The 18,862-nt window shown below is 41.2% G+C and overlaps 3 protein-coding genes across 5 annotated transcripts; all 3 read left to right on the top strand.

Moving 5' to 3' along the window:
* Positions 1–52: 52 nt before the first annotated feature.
* On the top strand, positions 53–13,436 carry tmem185 (transmembrane protein 185). 3 transcript variants are annotated; one of them, XM_006632738.3, is made up of 8 exons: positions 53–143; positions 2,687–2,919; positions 3,873–4,049; positions 6,265–6,472; positions 6,791–6,874; positions 8,118–8,294; positions 8,918–9,041; positions 9,570–13,436. In XM_006632738.3, the coding sequence occupies exons 2-8, from the start codon at positions 2,882–2,884 to the stop codon at positions 9,812–9,814; spliced, it is 1,053 nt and encodes a 350-aa protein (XP_006632801.1). In that variant the 5' UTR covers positions 53–143; positions 2,687–2,881; the 3' UTR covers positions 9,815–13,436. The 3 variants fall into 3 exon arrangements, with proteins under 3 accessions (XP_006632801.1, XP_015206830.1, XP_015206831.1); XM_015351344.2 differs by having other exon boundaries at positions 56–143; positions 2,650–2,919; XM_015351345.2 differs by lacking the exon at positions 2,687–2,919 and having other exon boundaries at positions 60–143.
* Positions 13,437–14,836: 1,400 nt separating this feature from the next.
* Positions 14,837–16,062, top strand: zgc:110222 (endothelium and lymphocyte associated ASCH domain 2). The gene is made up of 2 exons (XM_006632807.3): positions 14,837–15,451; positions 15,601–16,062. The coding sequence occupies exons 1-2, from the start codon at positions 15,193–15,195 to the stop codon at positions 15,828–15,830; spliced, it is 489 nt and encodes a 162-aa protein (XP_006632870.2). The 5' UTR covers positions 14,837–15,192; the 3' UTR covers positions 15,831–16,062.
* Positions 16,063–16,453: 391 nt separating this feature from the next.
* On the top strand, positions 16,454–18,805 carry LOC102695146 (heat shock transcription factor, Y-linked-like). Its single transcript, XM_006632806.3, has 2 exons — positions 16,454–17,823; positions 18,018–18,805. Exons 1-2 carry the CDS (start codon positions 17,272–17,274, stop codon positions 18,735–18,737), a joined length of 1,272 nt encoding a protein of 423 aa, XP_006632869.2. The 5' UTR covers positions 16,454–17,271; the 3' UTR covers positions 18,738–18,805.
* The last annotated feature ends 57 nt before the right edge of the window (positions 18,806–18,862 follow it).

Raw genomic sequence — 18,862 nt, 5'->3', positions numbered from 1 at the left:
CCAGGATGCAACTGCGCGCTCGTCCCTGGCTCGCAGGGCCACAGCCGCCCCTCTCCGCCCGGACAGGGGCGCCGGGCAGCAGGTCCTCCTCTCTTCCAGACTGGCTTGAAAAAGAAAGCGCTCTTCCGCCGAGGCAGAGAAAGGTGGGTGGGAGCTGAAAAGAATTATCCTGTTCTCAGATGGTCGAGAGTGCGGGTGTAATCCCCAAAGCAACTTGGTGAGGTTGTACAGCGTGAATAGTAATCAGGTGTATTCCTATGTAAACAATATGGGAATAGCGTGGACCCCTGTGGAGTGTGTCAGAACTGAAAATATATTTGAAGAGGTTCTTAAAATGAAAGCATGTAATTCCTTTTTCATGTGATTTGCAAGAATCCGTTACTACCATCAAATCAAACCCTTAACGATAGCATGATTCTGTATCGGCAAGTTCTGTAACACACTTCCTATGAGAACACATTACACGTAAAAGAAAGACTGGTATCTTGCCATCAAATGAGTACAGTACCATGTCACTGTAGGTTTCATAATCATACCGGAGTGGGGTGGTGTATTTGGAGCTGTTTAATTTTTTATTTTTGACTGACACTTCATGTCATATTTTGCTTCCCTGTAGCAGAATGCGATCCATAGATAGATTAGACTTTATTGACCCCGAAGGGAGATTTATGTGTTACAGCAGTCCAGCCCATGACAAGCAATAAGATAAGAATAGACGAAACATTATACAAAATAAATACATAGGTGTGTGCAAAATATGATGATCATAGTCACTGTAAAAACAATAGAATATGTGCAAAATGTGCATAGGTTTATACAGATTGATTGTCCAAAAAGTATAATGGAGCAACATGCTGTCCATAGACAAGCAAATGAAGGGCTAACAGTCCTAGCCTAGGGCAGCGTTATACACCCAGACAACCACCGGGAGGAAAGACCTGCGGAAACGTTCCCTTGAACCCCCCAGGGTGATTTCGACAAGGTTAAAGGTATTAACCTCACAGTCACAAAATGCGTTTCAGTGTGAGATATTAGTTCAATAGAGACAGAGGTGCACTTCCTACTGCACTGTGACAGATACTCTGGGATTAGAGAAACATTCTTCCCGAAATTCAGAAATCTAATCCCAGAGTTCCCACACCTGCCAAAACCACAACAGGTCCCAATCCTACTGGGAGAGGGAGGAGGGAACTCAGTTGATCTGGCAGCCCAGTATGTGATCTCCTGTCACAGCCTGAGGAACAGTGAGTCCGTCTCCCAATAATGCTCCAGCTGCCTACAGTATGTCAATATTATATAATATGTCTTTGTTGTAAATGTCTGTAACATGTCTGTAGATTTTATTTTACTTCTATTTTTTGTTTTGTTCTATGTTAATTTTATTATTTTTATTTGCTTTGGCAACACTGACTGTACCCATCGGTCATGCTAATAAAGCACCTTGAATTGAATTGAATTGAATTATTAGTTCAACTGGGACATGGTCTTCGAGAGCTCTGTGTTCCTTTGGGTTTGACTGGAGTTTTAAATAACGCTGCATGTTCTTGTAAAAGCCTCTTGTTACAAGTGTGTCTCTAGTAAAACCACTACAAAGTAGAAGAGGTAGCTCTTGCATGAAGGGTCTCTGCGAGCGTCCAGTATGAAAGTGCAGGTATAGACTGTGCTTTCCACAATGTTAAACTCTCTGTTATCAAACAGCTCCACCTTACGGCGGCTCACAGTACCGAAGTCAAATTGAAAGGAGTTTTGTTGTCATGCCAAGTAGTCAAAATGCTGCCAAAGCAATAACAAAACCGTAATACAAATGCTAAAATTATATATATATATATTTAGATTTATCTTAAAAGTAATACGCAAAGAGAAAAATAACAGAAACAAACGAGACCGGTGAATCAGAAAAACTGAACTGAACATCAACCCATTATGTCAATTCAGTTCATCTCGGTGTCTCGGTTTCTCGGTCTCTCAGCCCCTGCACACTCAGGCTGTGACAGAGCCACATTCCGGGCAGGAAGTATATTACACCTAAGTGTCTGACCTTCCTCAGCAAAGTGCTTTCTTTGTGTCAGACCAGACAGATATGAGACTGTCACCAGGCTGTGGTCACAGTCTGTTTAGGGCCAGATAGTGCTTCAGGGTTTGTTTATTTTTTATTTGATCTCGGATATCAGATGGTAGGGACACCTCTGACATCTTAACATCTTTCTAATTAACCTTCAACAGATTAAACCGCCTCATGATCTACAGTTAATGCCCACTAGGAACAGGCTGGTCCTTCTGAAACATTTAAAGGCATCTGAGTGTACCATGGTCATATTAGAAATATACATATATTTACACTTTTGTTTCTTAAAACTGTACATAGACTAATAATTTTGTTTAGGTGCTCAGTGTAGAATAAAGGGCCCCTTGAATGGATTCTAGTTGTAAAAGATGGGTAACGGGAACTTTACCCAACTATTTTACGGTTAATATTATCGTCTGGGAGGGGGTTGTTTTTAACGCTCACTCCAGTGGCTTTATTAACAAATGTGTAGACAGAACCTTGAGTCGGCGGGTCGGGTCTCATTTTAATAAATTAATTCGGCAGTTTTTTGCAGTTGCCATCTTTATTTGCTTTAATCTGGAGCTACTGCCCCCTTTTATCAGAAGCGGTTGATCAAAATGGGGTCCCCCCGTTTTGCAGAAAACAGTGCCGACCTGTGTTTTGGGGTGTTCGAAGACGGGCGGAGCGCACCTCTCCAGCAGGGCGCGCAGGTGTCGCTGTTGCCTGCCCGCCTCTCTCTCTGCTGCGCCGGGGAGGGGACTGAGAGAGCAGGGCGGAAGCCTTCTGAGTGAGACTCACAAGAAAACGATGATTTAGAGCAAGAAAGTCTCCACCATGAATCTGAGGGGACTCTTCCAAGATTTTAATCCCAGGTAAAGAGAATTGAACGCTGTTCTTGTTCATGCAAACCTCTAAATGTGGCGTTATAGTTACTGATGGGGTAACAGGCCTCGTGTTAGACTAAAACAGCTTTCACTTGTTTTAACCTGTATTTTTAAGCATGTAAATGTAAATTCATGATGTGGTTTTGTTTTTCGGGGTTGATTGTGCTATCTAGCGAGAGTTTGTTTTCATTGAAAGATTATAAAGTACTTCAGCGGAGGAGTCATGCCCGAAAGCCCCGGACTAAAGTTGATGTTGCAACCCGAAGAATGCGGCTTCAAAGTCGGGAATAGTGGAGATCAAAACATGGAGCACATAGGCCAACTATTTTGTAGTAAATCCAGCAATTTATCTGCTTTTCTGTTTGCAACCGTTATTTTTTTTTTGAGTATATGGGCCTCAGTGACGATTGTTAATGCTACTAAACAGATTGGTAGAATATCGTGTTGTTTTCGATATTGTGGTTGCAGCTTGTGGAAGTGCTCTTCCTGTTTCGAAGCCGTCCGCACGGAAACACAAACGCCTACTAAAAATTACAGTGGGTCTTGAAGTTTGCAGAAGCAATTGCTTATCCGATGTAACCAGATTTTGTGTCGCTTAACACGTTTGGCGCCGCATAACACTTATTTCGTACTAGGTAGCAAGCTAAAACAAGAGAATGAAAATGTTTTTTTCAACAATATTTTTAGCGAGAATTATCGCTACCACAGATTAATTTCTCATTAGCCACAGACAGAATCGAAAACTCGTGATTTCTAGTGTGGTCCTCGTTTCACCAGTTTCACAAGCAGTTTGAATTTTGCACATAGTCTTATTTAATTCAGAATGGTGGCAGAAAAACAGTGACGTTAAGAATATGCCGGTTGTTAAATGGCGCTGTGATGGTTTGTCGCCAGTTGTTCATGGCACAAAAGTCTGAATTAGCTATCCCTGTGCTTTTCAGCAAATTCCTCATCTACTCCTGCCTGCTGCTGTTCTCCGTGTTGCTCTCCCTCCGGCTCGATGGAATCATCCAGTGGAGCTACTGGGCCGTCTTTGCACCCATATGGCTCTGGAAGCTCATGGTCATCATTGGTGCGTCGGTGGGCACAGGAGTGTGGGCCCGAAACCCACAGTACAGGTGAGCTAGCAGCTGCATGCTCTGCCTTTCCGAATGGAATTGTAGCTGCCTTAGTTAACAAATGTACCATCAACCTTCCAGACTGACATTAAGTGAGGGGACATTTCTGCTTTTGCCCCTTTTGGGGTCTTAAGAAAGCATGTTGTTGTTCTGCCTCCAGTTTCTTTCAGATGTGGTAAGTGTTTTTGTGGTCTTTTTCAACAGAGTTGCCCAGACCCGTTTAATGTAGATATAGGCCTGTGCTGTTGGCCTCCTGGTTTTTGAAAATATTATTATAATAGTATTATTTGATCTGTACACAACAGTGGTGTTAATATGCGCAGAAATGCCAGGGAAGTGGATTATTTTGGTGGCAGTGTTCATGTTATTCCTAATAGCTTAATTACATACAGTTTAACCATCAGCACTTAATCTTAAGTACCTTTTGACGTGTTAATGAAAAGTATGCAAATATATAGCATTGCAGTTCTTAAAGGAGTTGTATGTAATGAAAATGCACTAATTTTGCATACAGTGTTTTATGTTGAATTCTCTGTCTAATGATTGTAAAAGGTTGTTATTCAGTGATTTAGGGTGTAAGGTGCCTTGGATAAAAGCATCACCTAAATAATGAATAAACACAAGTTGTCTAACACTAAATATAAATAATGCAAGGAGAAGGGGGGCATCATGTTATCAGAATGTTACTGCTGGAGTTCTAGCACAGATTAGGGTGTGTAACATTACTAAGGCTCTGCCTAGCTGTGGGTGATTCCTAGATTTATGTATTTTGTAATCAAACCAAGCCTCCAGAATGCTGAAAAAGAACAACAGGAATGATCTATAGCTCCTGGCTAGAGGTGATTAAAGTATCAGCTACAGCCTCTGCAATGAGTGAAGTTGGGCCCTGGTGAAGCCTTGCGCTCGTGATCTCACAGGTCAGGTGACTGCAGCTCGTTGGCTGCACTGGACCTCATGTTGCCAGTGTGCCTGTCATGGCTTGTGAAGATGGTTATATCAGGTTGTGTTGTAGGATGCAGCAAATTACCAGACCTTGCACGTCAGCTGTTTCTGAGAAATGGCAAAGGCAGATCAATACCATAAACAAGGAAGTCTGACAAACAGTGTAGTTGCTACTTAACTAGGCTTTACTTAATAGCAGTAAGAGTTTGCTTTTTTTTTCTCTAATAAGTACATGTTTGTTTAGAGGTACGAAATTCAAGTACTGAAAATTACAGTAATCATCAGGCAAGTTGGTAGGCAAGTTGGTAGGCAACTTGGCTTGACTATGGAAACAATGTAGACACTTTGTTTGCTGAATCAGTTCTGTATTAAAATTGAAGACGGTAGAAAATTCCTGAAGGTACTCATGCAGAACTTGTATTGACTGCTCAGTCCTACCCTTCCACATCCTGTTTTAGGAACTCGGGAACAGAAGTATACTTTCAAAGCCAAATGCAATTTGTATTTACTTATGTAGAAGCTGTACGGTACAGCTTCAACATACGATGAAGACCTATTAACAGGAAGGTGGAGAATGTGGCCTAGGATCCATGTTGTTGCTGAGCTCAGGATTTCTCTGCCGTGGACAGTGCTTCTGATCATCTGTTTTGTTGCACTCCAATCTTTTGGTTGCCAAGACATAACTTCAGCTGTGGTAGCTGAGGCCATGATGAGTCACAAGGGGCGTTCATCACGCATGCTCGCAATGATCAGCATCAGCAGGTTGAGTAACATGATTTTGTCTGCAAAACCTCAGAAGTCCAGAGATCTCATTTGGAATCCGGGCTTTGCGTTTACTTGTCTGGGAGTTGGACTTCTTGCAAAGCTTTTGCTCAGATTTTATAGTGGGTTTTAATGCTGATGCTTTTCAAGGAGCTATTTCACAAACAAATGGCACCACGTCATATCCTCACAGCTGAGCTGTGAATGTCTCTTGGATTTAAAAAAAAAAAGACTGCTGGCATTTCTGATATCTAAAGGATTTCATAGCCAGAGAGGAGTCCAGGCATAAACCTTGACAGTGGTTGATTTTAAATGAAGATTAGCTACATATAATCAGCTTTATAATCTTGAAGAATGGTTGGTAAGAATGAGCTTGATGGCCAAGAACAGCATAATCTGCCACCCACTGGAGTTCATTAGCCTCATTCTGCCTCCTTTTGGGGTTTTGCTTTCTCTCCGTTTCACCTGAATGTCACCTGTGACGCTTTCCTTTCTCTCTCCCGGCGGGCAGGGCTGAAGGGGAGACCTGCGTGGAGTTCAAGGCCATGCTGATCGCAGTGGGCATTCACCTGCTGCTGCTGATGTTCGAGGTGCTGGTGTGCGACCGCATTGAGAGAGGGACTCACTTCTGGCTGTTGGTCTTCATGCCACTGTTCTTCGTGTCTCCAGTGTCAGTAGCGGCCTGTGTCTGGGGCTTCCGGCATGACCGCTCGCTGGAGGTCAGTAGTGGTCACCGTTATAAAAATGACCATGGCCAGTCAGTATTGTCTTGATTGCATATCTGGATGTGTGGAGGAGAATCCAGATTATTTATCCTAAAATAAGTAACGAGTTTTGGACGCATAAGAAAAATGAATGAAAACAGCCATGCCCTTGAAATGTCAATAGTAATCACTTGTTCTGTGGCAGACAAAAACCATACATGACGCCTGGAGTGTTGTTGCAGTTCTAACATGTTGACTCACAAACATATTACATTAATAGGCGTTATTTAATATTATGTTTTAATGTTTCTCTCTCTCTGTTTCTGCCTTCAGCTGGAAATCCTGTGCTCAGTTAATATTCTTCAGTTTATATTTATCGCACTGAGGCTGGACAAGATCATCAATTGGCCTTGGCTGGTAAGAGATATCCTGCAGCTGTGCCTTTCACCTGCTACGAAATACATTTTTATAGCTGAGATGAGTGTTCCTCTTGGTATATTTTAAAAGAACACTGAATAGGGATTTCCATGATATGTGTTCCTAGCTTCCAACTATGCTGTTAGATCCTGAACTGGAAATTAATTGATAATACAGATATACATTGTCTATTCATCAGGTTTATTGGGAGACTTAAGCTGTATTGTTTAGTATTGTTTTTAGTTCCATTACTGAGTCTGCTGGGTGTACAGATTAATTTAGTTAGTCAGTTTCCTCCCTCCTGGCAAGTTGACTTGCTTTTCACTTGGATTCTTTTTTATTACATCTACAAAAAGTGTTGTCTCCATTCTACAATATAGAATAAGCATTATTACACTTCACAGAAGGGCTGCCTATGTTCAGCTTTTCAGGGATGGAGTCCATCAGTCCATTAAGCCATTAGCCTCCTGCCTGACAGTATTTCTAGGAAGGAATGCAGTCAGTTTTACACATCAGCTATAGTGAAAGGTAATTAAGTTCAATTAACTGTTAAATAGAATGTCACTACATTTGAAGGAAAGAGATAAAACATATTAAATATTTCTGTGTAGTCTGGCCCTTATTTCTCAAGGTTAAACTGTCTACTGCATGGTACACTGTTTGACCACGGGTAAATATTTCTTTGGTTTACAGTTTTAAAATGATCAAACCTCCTGCACAAGCTTACTTCATGTATTGTCTCTGAAACATGTGCCATTGGGTTTGTTCATAACCAAGGGGATATTTTTAAAATTTGAAGTATAAATCTGATATTAAGTTTGTTTCTTGAAGGCTATACATCTGAAAATAAAACCTATACAGTTGTGTTTCTCTGTTAACTGTAAGAATATCATTCTTGCTTTAGGGTAAAACTGCATGAAAGGATCCAAGAAATACTAAGGACTATGATAATATATCTTAGTAGTTTTTTTTTATTAAGGACTAAAACTGAATAGAGAAATAAAAGCTAGTTTTCATTTTACAGTTTTCTGAATAAAAATGCACTGGTCTAATATTCTTTTTTTTAATGTGGAAAGACAGGACCAGGTCTCATACTGGCTTGTCATACTGTGATTGCAGTAAGATTTATCTGAAATCTGAGCCAGCTCATGAAAATAAGGGCTGTGTGTGTTTTTAGGGTCCTTTCAACATCAAAGCATCAAAGAACGACTCTTAAGTAACTGTATTGTATGTCTGTTCCTAGGTTGTCTGTGTCCCTCTCTGGATTCTGATGTCATTCCTTTGTCTTGTGGTTCTGTACTATATTGTTTGGTCCGTATTGTTCCTGCGCTCCATGGATGTCATAGCAGAACAGAGAAGAACTCACATTACCATGGCGATCAGTTGGATGACTATTGTTGTGCCATTACTAACGTTTGAGGTAGGCCGTTGGAATCCTGTTACACATACAAGTGAATTTTAAAAAAATTGTGACAGCCTTAAATTCATGTCTATAGAAAACAAGAGCTGCTGTAAGAGCTTTGCTGTGTTAAATAATGAAAACATGGTGGCTTCTGATGAAGACTACCCCCCTTATATATTGGACATCCAATATAAAGGAGGTGTATTTGAATTTCAGGATCTACAGTCTTATAGTTTAATTGACTCATGATCCTGTCACTGCTGTAAAAAATCCAATGAAATACTAATGTGCCTACAGATTTAAAGGGGTTTGTAGAAAAAAACAAACTGAATTGTTCTCTTTATGAAGTTGTACACACCTTGACAAATCTTTCGTGTACACCTGCAATAGTGAAATTTCTAGGATTCCCAGAATACTCTAATAAATAACAGAGAAATTCCCTCAATCTCTCTTGATCAAATAAAGAATTTATTTAGAGAAAGCTCTATATAATAATCTGAGAAACTTGCCAAGCATAGGTGAACTCATTTAGTCAAAATTTCAATAAACCTATCTGGTATGCCTAAAGTGTGACTTTGAGGGTTGACATGTTTTGATTCTCAAAGTGTGCATGTATTCAGAACAAAAACTTTTTTTTCCAGATTCTTTTGGTTCATAGATTGGATGGCCACAACAGTTTCAGTTATGTTCCAGTGTTTGTTCCATTGTGGCTGTCTCTCATTACTTTGATGGCTACAACATTTGGCCAGAAAGGGGGAAATCACTGTAAGTACCCAAGGGAAATTAAAGGGCTGATGTTATTTATAGTAATGAATGTGTCATGAATGTATTGCCTTCGCTTAATACTTCTATCTTTAATTGCATTTGGTAGGGCGAAACAATTCCTAGGACGAAACTAGATTACTCAGTGCATTACTGATATTCTTTATTACTAATGATTTTTTTTCCAGGTCTTTAACTTGCTGCTTATGTAAGCTCAACAGTCATTGCTAGCATCCATTTTTATTAAATTTAGGAAAAGCAATGTTTTTTATTAAAAATCTATTAGAATAATTCTTGAAAGACTGATTTATGTGATCTGGTATTGGAGAGTTTCATATTGATTGAGAACTGAAAAATGAATGCACTGTACATTATTTATTTTTGGATTAGTCTAAATGTGATATGTATGCTAAGACATTTAATAAATGAGTATGTTTTATGTGCTGAAAAACGTTCTTTTGGTTGCTCAGTGAGTAAGCTTTTTATTGATGAACATGATCATTTTCATTAACCGTGACATTTTGTTCGTAGGGTGGTTTGGGATCCGTAAGGATTTTTGCCAGTTCCTCCTGGAGATCTTTCCCTTCCTTAGGGAATATGGAAATATCTCCTACGACCTCCATCATGAGGACACTGAAGAATCAGAGGAGACTCCAACACCAGAACCTCCCAAAATTGCACCCATGTTCCGCAAAAAGACTGGCGTGGTTATCACCCAGAGCCCGGGCAAATATTTTGTGCCACCTCCCAAACTTTGCATCGACATGCCGGACTAATGAGCACACGGGTTTGGAATCTCGTGATGGGATGATCAAATGGAGCCTGCCTGGCTGTGGGATTATTCATCTCAAAATTTACTTAGCTGTGAGCCGCAGGAGCCATACAAGTCTGATGGTCTCGGTGTTCGTAAAATGAAGACGTAAAGCTTGGGTATTTTAATCCTCTTTTATATTAACAGCTACAGTAAGTGATGGAAAGTCCTCAATTGCCAGTGGGACAGCAAGAAAGTGGCATGTCTGTGTGTTAAGTCACTGGTTAGCCAATATTTATGTAAGACCATTTTTACTTCTTGTCTGTTATCAGTTGTGAGAGTGTGTGACAACTTCAAATCCCAAATGATAGACTCCATCCCAAATGGAGCCTAGATGAATTTTGGGAGAGCTCATGAAAGAACAAAGGAGAAGTCATGTTATTCCAGGTCTCGTCAGAGGAGACTGTGGTAGAGCTTCTTTAATTACCTCTGCCCACTGCCCACTTTAGGTTGTTCTAATTTTTTATAGGTTGTACATGGAAATTCTCAAATGTTAGTGTAGCATTTGAATTAAAACCTATTCCTCAAGTTCTGTACACCTAAAATAGTTTCTACAAGTAAACTTTCATATGTAAAGTTCACATGTTCATAGTTTGGCATCTGCCTGCACAGGCATCTGTATACATTTCTGTGCGATAAGATGTTTTCATTGTTTCCCCTTTTTGCTTTGTGAAAATATTGAAGAGCTAATGTTTCATGATTCAGTGATTCACTCTTTTCAACTTTAATAGGAGACCTTGATTTAGAGCTTCCAACTTTTTTTTACAGTGTTGAAGTTTTAAGCTTCAAAAAAGTGAGAATCAGCTGGGTTTGGTTTTGTGTTAACTCCCTTCTGTTAACATTACTTCACATTTTTGTGTTTGTCTTATTAAATCTTTATCAGTCAGTAGCCTCAGAAAATAGTGTAACTAAAATCCTCGCTGTAAAAGAGTCCAACCTGTGGAGACGTCACTAATAAGGTTGTTAAACTGGAGGACCTACATGAGAACAAATAGGGCAATTTTCAGAAATGTAAATAAACAGCTTATTTGACATTTGCTTTATATCAAGGTTTAAAAGGCCCAAAACTAAACATTTACAAAAATAATTGTATTTGGAACTTATAAGTTGTTGAATTAGTTTAATATGAAAACTTAGAAATGTGAAGTTGTAAAAATATTTGCTAGTTTTTGGTTGCATGGTTGAGCAAAACTATCTCCATTTCCACATACACAGTAGCACTTTTCAAGGAAACCAAACTTTTGTTAAGTGTTCCTTAAAGCTTCACTAGAGACTCTGTGGACAGATTCATTGCCACCTTATCTGGTCAGATTCCAGAAGCTAAGCAGGACTATGCCTGGTCAGGGATGGGAGACCTCTCAGGAAACCCAGGTTGCAGCTCCAAGTGGTGTTGGTGGACCAGTAGGCCACACTCTTCCTTATGCACCAGAATTTCCAAACCGGTGCCGAATTGGGTACATTGTACTATAGAAGGTGCTGTCCCTTGGAAGAGAGGTTAAACTGTGGTCTGTCAAAAAGCTATGGTACTGTTTGTAAGACTAGGTGTGTTGACCCTGGTGCAATGGCAAAATTCCACCATGGAATCACACAATCTGGACACCCAGGAGTTCCCCTTTAATTCAGCTAGTAGCAGCTCAGCTACTAGTGGTTTTTAAGTCTCTGGTGTAGTGCTGTTCTTGGAACGTTGAGTAACGTGTGCCATGTAAATTACTGCAGAGAGAATTTGTTCTCTTTAGACTTATCTGGTTAAATACAGGCTTAAATAAAACTGGTGAGGCTTTCTTCCTTTAACCTTAGCTAGTGTTCCATGAGGCTGCTGGTACATAAATTCTCTGTTTATACAATCTGACCTTCCTAAAGCTCCTGCAAAATTCAACTGATGAAGCAATTTCTCACTTCTCCACCTAGTCTACTGTGTAATCCGGCTTCTGGTGCAAAATGGCTGTTCAGGTAGAGCTGAACTTCAGTGATGAATAAAATGGATCCTGTCCTGTTAAAGCACATTAGAATCCCTTAGCATGAAAATTGCTCTATAAATAAAAGGAAGTGAGATAGAATGGCAGTCCATTCTTTAAGTTTAGCTTGGTAGTAATGATGCAGTGAAACACGATAGATGTGTAGTATAATGAGCAGCAATTCCATTCATATGAGAAAATCCATAACGAAAACAGAAACAAATGTTTATTTTTCTGAGAGCTTTTTTGTTTAACCATCTAGAATTAATTTGTCCATCTTTGAGAAAGAGGTCTGTGAACTATAAGCAGCCGCCTTACGGTTCAAGTTACAGGTCAGACTAACTCTATTGTAAGTTCCCTGAAATAATGTATTATTTACCAAACTTTACATCCCTACTGAATATGTGCCAATCCTTTTATTTTAAAGAGTGGCATCATGTAAGTCTCATCCAAATTTGGAAATGACGTTTATTTTCATCTGCAGTCTGGACTTGTCAGCTGTCTCCGGTGGTGCTGTCTGTGGTCCACCTTTACTGGTTGTGAAGCCCTCAAAACATTCTTTGACAAAAAGAGACAAATACCTTTGTGCAATTTGGCCTGGCTAATTGTGTCTTAACTTCCAGCGGCTCTTGTTGCCACACTAGGGTTATGATGAGGTGCAGACAGCCTCCCTCTCACCCACCTAGTAGTTTATCTGTTAGCTTGTAATGGGCTCCTCTGCAATACACAGGTGGGTTAATATCATGGAGGAGGTATTCGTCCATCTCTGGTGTTTCAGTGACCTACTGACACTCTGGAGGGCACAAGGAACCCTGGCCTGGCATCTAATGACATGACTTCTGGGATCGAATCTGCTGCCAGCGCTTGAAGCTTCTTTAATGGCTTAGCTACTCACAAGTCCCCATATTCTGTATCTTTGTTGATACACTGAAGCCTCTCTCCAGCTGTACAGTTGTCACAGCTATCCAGTCCTTCTAAACCTTATACAAGCACAAACTGGCAGCCTGCTTCTAGTGCCGTCCTTTTTAAAGTTCTGAGGTTTCTTGTATCACACAGGTATTTTTTTAACGAGTACAGAATTTTATGAAGGTTGTCGAACGCTGTTACATTGATGCTTATTTCTGTTCAAAATCACTCCTTGCTTCCACAGATTGGTAAAATGTCTTTAATCCTTCCGTGTGGACAAATGTAACTAACCGCAATGCTTTTTGATGTCTAAAGTTCCCAAGTTTTATAAAACCTGTATTGTTCCGTCCAGTAGGAGTCCTTTTCCTACTTGACAGAATGTTTCTCAACAGAAGGATTGTTCAGCAGCACAATAGGATTATTTTTTGTTACCCAGAGTGGTGGATCAGTTGTGAATGATGTATATTATGGCGAGGACTATTATATTATGTGATATTATGGTGAAGACTCTCAGCTGGCCTGAGAGGAGGTGCAAAGTGTGTACTGTTTCTTTTATTGGGTTGGACCAATTTTTGTGTTTTACTGATCTGGTGGTTCTTTAATGTATACTCTGTAAGTGTAAATCTGTGTTCTAATGGCAATCTTTAAAGTATGTATTGTAAATATTACATCCTTAATCTGTACATTTTTTTGAAGTTGTAACTAATAAAAATACCATATTCCTAACCTTATCTGCATAAATTCTGTAACCTAGTCTGCATACGAAGGGTGACAGGGCCTTCTCCTGTTATGCCCCCAAACTCTGGAACTCTCTCCCCAAGGATATCAGAGAGTCACCTTCTTTAAACTCCTTCAAATCCAGACTCAAAACCCTCTTCTTCAGAAAAGCCTTTACTTAACTGGTTCCATTCTTCACGCCCCTGCTTTTCTTAGTACCACCATCCACGGTCTCCTCTATATATTGTAATTGTGTTTTATCTAGTGTATTTTTATTTATTGTTGTCATTCTGTAAAGCGCTTTGAGAAGTCACCTTTAAAGGTGCTATATAAAATAAAGTTTATTATTATTATTATTATTTATTATTAATTCATCTGCATCTGCAATGCTATCGTGCAGAATTCCAACATTTCCAGGTTTTCATTTCTGCTGAGCTCTCAAAGATGGCATTGGATCAATCGGTTGCCTGATTAAGAGGCATTTCCGTACCTTCTAGGCTATAAAAGGCAGCAGGAGTACAGGTCCATAAGGCCAGGGTCATAGACCCAAAGTTGTAGTCTGAGTGCAGCAGCCCATACAATACCATATGCCCAGCAGTCAAATGGGAGCAGTTTGATGTAAATACATAGTTGGAAAGCTGAATCTTCCATAGATGAAGGTGCTTCAGATGTGGTGATGGGTTAAAGAGCTCTTGCCTTACTTTCATGTCTTTATATGTTTTAAACATTGTAAAGCACCATCCCCTGATCTCGAGCTTCACATTTTTGTTTCCTTCACCCAGGTCAGGGCTGCACTGCAGTGGTGGGTGATGTGATGTCTCCTATTACATGTGAAGTTTCTTTAGAATGAAAAGTGCATTACGGGTCACAAGGTGGAGCAGTGTCTAGCATTGCTGCCTCACAGGATTTGGGCCCTGGGTTCAATTCTGGACCTGTGGTACTACACTGTGTGGAGTTTGTACTGTATGTTCTCCCTGTGCTTACGTGGACTTCCTCCAGGTTCATTTCCTTATCCGACATCTGGGAAAATTGACCCTTGGCTGAGCCATTCTCTATTTGTGTGTTTGTCCTGTGAGGGAAAAGCATCCCAGCCAGGTTGTACCCTGCCTTGAGCCCATTGCTTGCCAAGATAGGCTGAGTGTATTATAAAAGCAATTACCTTTGGGAGGAAATTAACTCCCCTGCGATTCTTTATAAGATAAAATATTTTATACGCATTTAAGTGTAAGATTTCAAACTTCATTTCTTTCACTTCTAATAATAGTATCGTCTTCAAATGCCATCCAACAGCGGTATTCTAATACATCACGTATCGTAAATTTCACAAATATATCAACCTCTCTTTCACCCACACGAGGGCGATACAGGCACAAGTTTATACTAAACCTATGCTTGAATACCATCTTGAATCTTCTGCGTTATACCAGCGATAACCTTGCACAATTTCATGATTTCTACGGTGCTTTGTTTGCTGCATTTTCCTCTTTGCTTTCCGAGTTGCGGGTGTATGGTTTGTGAAGTAAAACTTAAAAGTCCGTTTGCCACAAAAACTTTTGGAACAAGCGATTGTCGACATAATAAAGGAACAATTTGCGGCTGGTTTAAAACTCTTCTTTTTGTGAGGCTTTATCGTTCAAGAATATTTTTATATGAGAGATACGTGTAAATAATTAAAAAAAAATCAAAATCGTATTAAGGGCGTGAACTAAAATGGAAAAGTACGTTTTTGATGACGACATAAGAGCTTTAAATTAGCCGGTTGAAGATGACGATGCAAGTCAACTGCCTGTCTTTTAGACAGCCCTACGCAGGCTTCATACTGAACGGAATTAAAACGATTGAGACACGATGGAGACCCCTGCTGTCTGAACTGAAAAACTGCACACTGGCTATTCACGTTGCCCAGAGGGACTGGGAAGGGTCCGAGTGGAGAGAATTACTAACGGACGCTCTGAGCATAAATCCGGCTCAAGTGGAGGAACTTCTTGACGCTGGTGAAAGATTTGGACGAGGAGTTATAGCAGGTATGATTTTCTTCCCGAAAACGATAAATCATAAATGTTTTCCTATCAAAGCTAAAGAAAACCAGGCTGAAATCAGTAAGTTGCAGTGAATCTTGCCTTTCCCAATGAGTGGTGTCTGTGTGTAACGTCCACTTCTTGTCTCTGTCAAGGCCTGGTGGATGTAGGCGAGACCTGGCAGTGTCCAGAGAGCCTGGCCACTGACGACCTGCAGGACCTCCAGAGGAGAGCTGTGCTGCCCGGCCTGCAGGGGAAATATCTGACAGTGCTGTCCAGCCCTCGCTGGCTGAAGGAGCCGCTGTTCTCGCGGGGACACAAGGATCTGTGGACAGTAGAAATCCCAATCCGTCTACTCCCTGCCCCTCCCACTCCTGAGCCCTAGACCCTCTGCTTCCTCACATCATTTTTAAAATATTTTCAGGACACACCGGAGTTTGCTGTCAGGAGTTTGTGTTTAACTGGGTGGTGGCTCAATGTAGTTCTTGCCTGGGGAAGCCAGGGTCAGGACAAACTTATGCCATTTTTTAAAAGTCAGTGAGATGTTGGCAGCATAGTCTTTCTATTTTTTCTTTGTGCCAGTGCAAGTTTTAAATAAACCCAGAATTTTCACCTCAGGATTTTTTGTTTTGCAGCAGGATCTAGGCTTAATTCACTACAGAACACTGCAGATCTGTGGTACAGTTACCGACATATCATGCACACAAAAACCATACACAAAATAGGTGTTCATATATTTTTTTTCCAGGACAACCAGAAAGGAATCTTTTGAGTGTTTGTGCTTTGTTTTTTTAGGAACAAATGTGCCAGTCAACATGATAATTCTTGTAAAGAACATCAATTTCAAGATTTTCGGGCTTTATGTTTCTTCTTCATATAAATAAATAAAAAAACCACCATGTTTCAGTCTTTAATTTTAATGCATCTGATTAAAAAGTTAATAGGCCGGTAGTCCTCTAGTGTCTGGTGTTGGTTATATAGGAAACTCTTATGGAGGTCATTAAACAATAGGTTAATTGCAAGGCTGTGTAATGGAAGTCATAGCTATTTCCCTGTTTTATTTTTCAAACTGGGCATGCAAAGAATGGTGGAAATTTTCCAGTTTCCTCCCAGTGGAAACACTGGGAGTGTGTCTGTCAGTCTTCTCTCTGACTGGCCCTGCATGGCACACCAGCTTAAACTGCCTTATCCAGTGTTTGTGCCTGCTCCAATCTGGGCTTGTGCTTGGGTCACATACTGTATATTGTCTTTGTATAAAGTAGTATTCTAATGTCTCCTCATCTTTGCATTTGCAATTTTCAGCATGTTGACAGATTTACCGTGACACATTAAACCTTTTTTATGAAAGCTTTTGTAAAATTTCACTTTTCTAAGCATGTGTGGTGAGCTTTTTTCTTAATTTTGTTTTTTTTACCTGAAATGCAAAAGATGACTCCAGAAAATAAGACTTTTAATTTGTGTTTATAACTGGTACTAGCTTTTATTGTGTTTGCAACTGTCTGTTGTTTCCAATTTAACTCTTTATTATTCTCAGCATTTTAAAGATGGTACCAGTGAGATTAAAATTAAGATACATTCTCCAATTAAAAGTTATTTTTTTATATTTATGTTCTTACAATAGCCTTTTTTACTACTATGCGTTTGCATTTGTCAACTGATGACGCTTTTACTATTGTGACGTCAGCATTATGACCTAACCTTACGCCTGGATCATTTCTTTGTGATGTCTGGTAAAAAATAAACATATTATCTGGACAACTTTTAACTTCATTTCAGTCTGGCTAAGGCCGGGAACCCCATCTGTTTCTGGATATGTTATATGTAACATGGCAGCAAGCATAAAACTTGAAGATAACAGAATGGAGGTCGATTCCGGCTTATCTAAATTGACACCCAGCACTTCTTCGGTTAGGACCGAGAAAGATTCAAATAACGGAAAAGCTACTAAGCCACCGGTCTTCCAATGCGTGGCGCCCATCTGCGACCAGTCGGGGGCTGGCGACCTGGAGCTGATGCGGTCGGTGCTGGAAGAGAACGCTCTGCAGCTGCTGACCCACGAATCCGTGCTGAAGAAGCCGCGGCTGGAGCTGGCCGCCCTCCCTTTCCCCCGCAAACTGTGGCAGATCGTCGACAGCGACCGATTTAAATCCATCAAGTGGGACCAGGATGGAAACTACGTGGTCCTCGACGAGGAGCTGTTTAAAACGGAGGTTTTGGAAAGGAATGGCTGCCAACGGATCTTCGAAACCGACTGCGTTAAAAGTTTTATCCGTCAGCTTAACCTCTACGGCTTCACCAAAGTTCGCCTCGACCCTCACAGGTCGGCTTCCCTGGCAGATTTCCTGGCTCAGGAGAAGGAGGCAGTGATGCTGTCGAAGGTAAAGTAGCTGGAGGCTGTGTTATGCTCTCCAGCTATTTGATGATCAAATGTAATCGCGTAGAAGTATTGCGAAGTTCAACTTTTGGTGTAGAGACTTGCGAACCTTAACAAGTTCATTGCCCATTATAGTCTTTTATTTCTTGTATTCACTTGCCTGCGCACTTCTTAATTCGGATTGTTTTTTTATTTCAGTTTCAGTTTTACTACAACCCTAATTTCCGAAGAGGGTTCCCAGACCTCCTCACAAGAATGAAGCGGCGAATCGGAATTAAAAATGCGCTGTCGGCTAGTTTCGGCGAGGACGCGGACGCCAACGCAGCAGGGCAATCGACAGGAGCAACGTCGGCAGGCCAGAAAGAGGGGACGACCACAAGCTCCGAAAAGCCACCGGAAAACACAGGGGTCACTGTCGGGGTGCCCTGTCCACCCCCTACACTTTCCGCAAGTCAGGGATCCAACAGCGCCCCCAAAGCGGCGGTCAGTGCAGATGCGCAATTAGCCAAAGCTGTTGGTACCAGAGCCCTTCAGCTGCCCCAGTCCTCGTCCCTGCCGGTCGGCCAGCCTGTCCGTACTGACAGTTTGCCCCTAGAGCCTAGCAGCGCACCAGCCACGACCGCCTCCATATATCACTGGATGCCCCCCGTCCCAGCCTCCGGCTTCGGCCAGCTGACGCCCTTCCCTTCGTTCCCACCGGCCTACCCGGATATCGCGGTAGCGCAGGCATACCTGGCCAGCTGGCTGCCCCTTTGCAACCCGTGGTTCTCGATGCCCATGATGGCGGCTGCCTCTGCCTTCTCCATGTCCGCACGGTCCTGCACGCCGCGGGCCCCCACACCTCCGCACCACCACTGCGCCAGCTGCAACTGCGCCCGAAACCCCGACGGCACTCCTGCCTCCCGGCAGGCCCAGTGAAGGACCCCAGCGAGATGCTCATTCTATATAAACCTATTCAGATTGATAATAAAAGCTCTTCATTTAAATTCCCGTTTCATTATTTCCTTTTATAATTCACCTTTAAAATAATTCAAAACGGCTTT

This window comes from Lepisosteus oculatus, chromosome 8, assembly GCF_040954835.1.
Source record: "Lepisosteus oculatus isolate fLepOcu1 chromosome 8, fLepOcu1.hap2, whole genome shotgun sequence".
NCBI lineage: Eukaryota > Metazoa > Chordata > Actinopteri > Semionotiformes > Lepisosteidae > Lepisosteus > Lepisosteus oculatus.
The sequence above is the reverse complement of the archived record's forward strand: the minus strand, read 5'-3'. Positions and strand labels throughout refer to the sequence as shown.

Bases quoted from the DNA above. Each gene is read 5' to 3' on its own strand.
- tmem185 (XM_006632738.3), top strand. From the start codon at position 2,882: ATGAATCTGAGGGGACTCTTCCAAGATTTTAATCCCAG. The intron at 4,050-6,264 runs GTGAGCTAGCAG...CCCGGCGGGCAG, and splicing joins GCCCGAAACCCACAGTACAG to GGCTGAAGGGGAGACCTGCG. The intron at 8,295-8,917 runs GTAGGCCGTTGG...TTTTTTTTCCAG, and splicing joins TGCCATTACTAACGTTTGAG to ATTCTTTTGGTTCATAGATT.
- zgc:110222 (XM_006632807.3), top strand. From the start codon at position 15,193: ATGACGATGCAAGTCAACTGCCTGTCTTTTAGACAGCCCTACGCAGGC. The intron at 15,452-15,600 runs GTATGATTTTCT...GTCTCTGTCAAG, and splicing joins TGGACGAGGAGTTATAGCAG to GCCTGGTGGATGTAGGCGAG.
- LOC102695146 (XM_006632806.3), top strand. From the start codon at position 17,272: ATGGCAGCAAGCATAAAACTTGAAGATAACAGAATGGAGGTCGATTCC. The intron at 17,824-18,017 runs GTAAAGTAGCTG...TTTTTATTTCAG, and splicing joins AGGCAGTGATGCTGTCGAAG to TTTCAGTTTTACTACAACCC.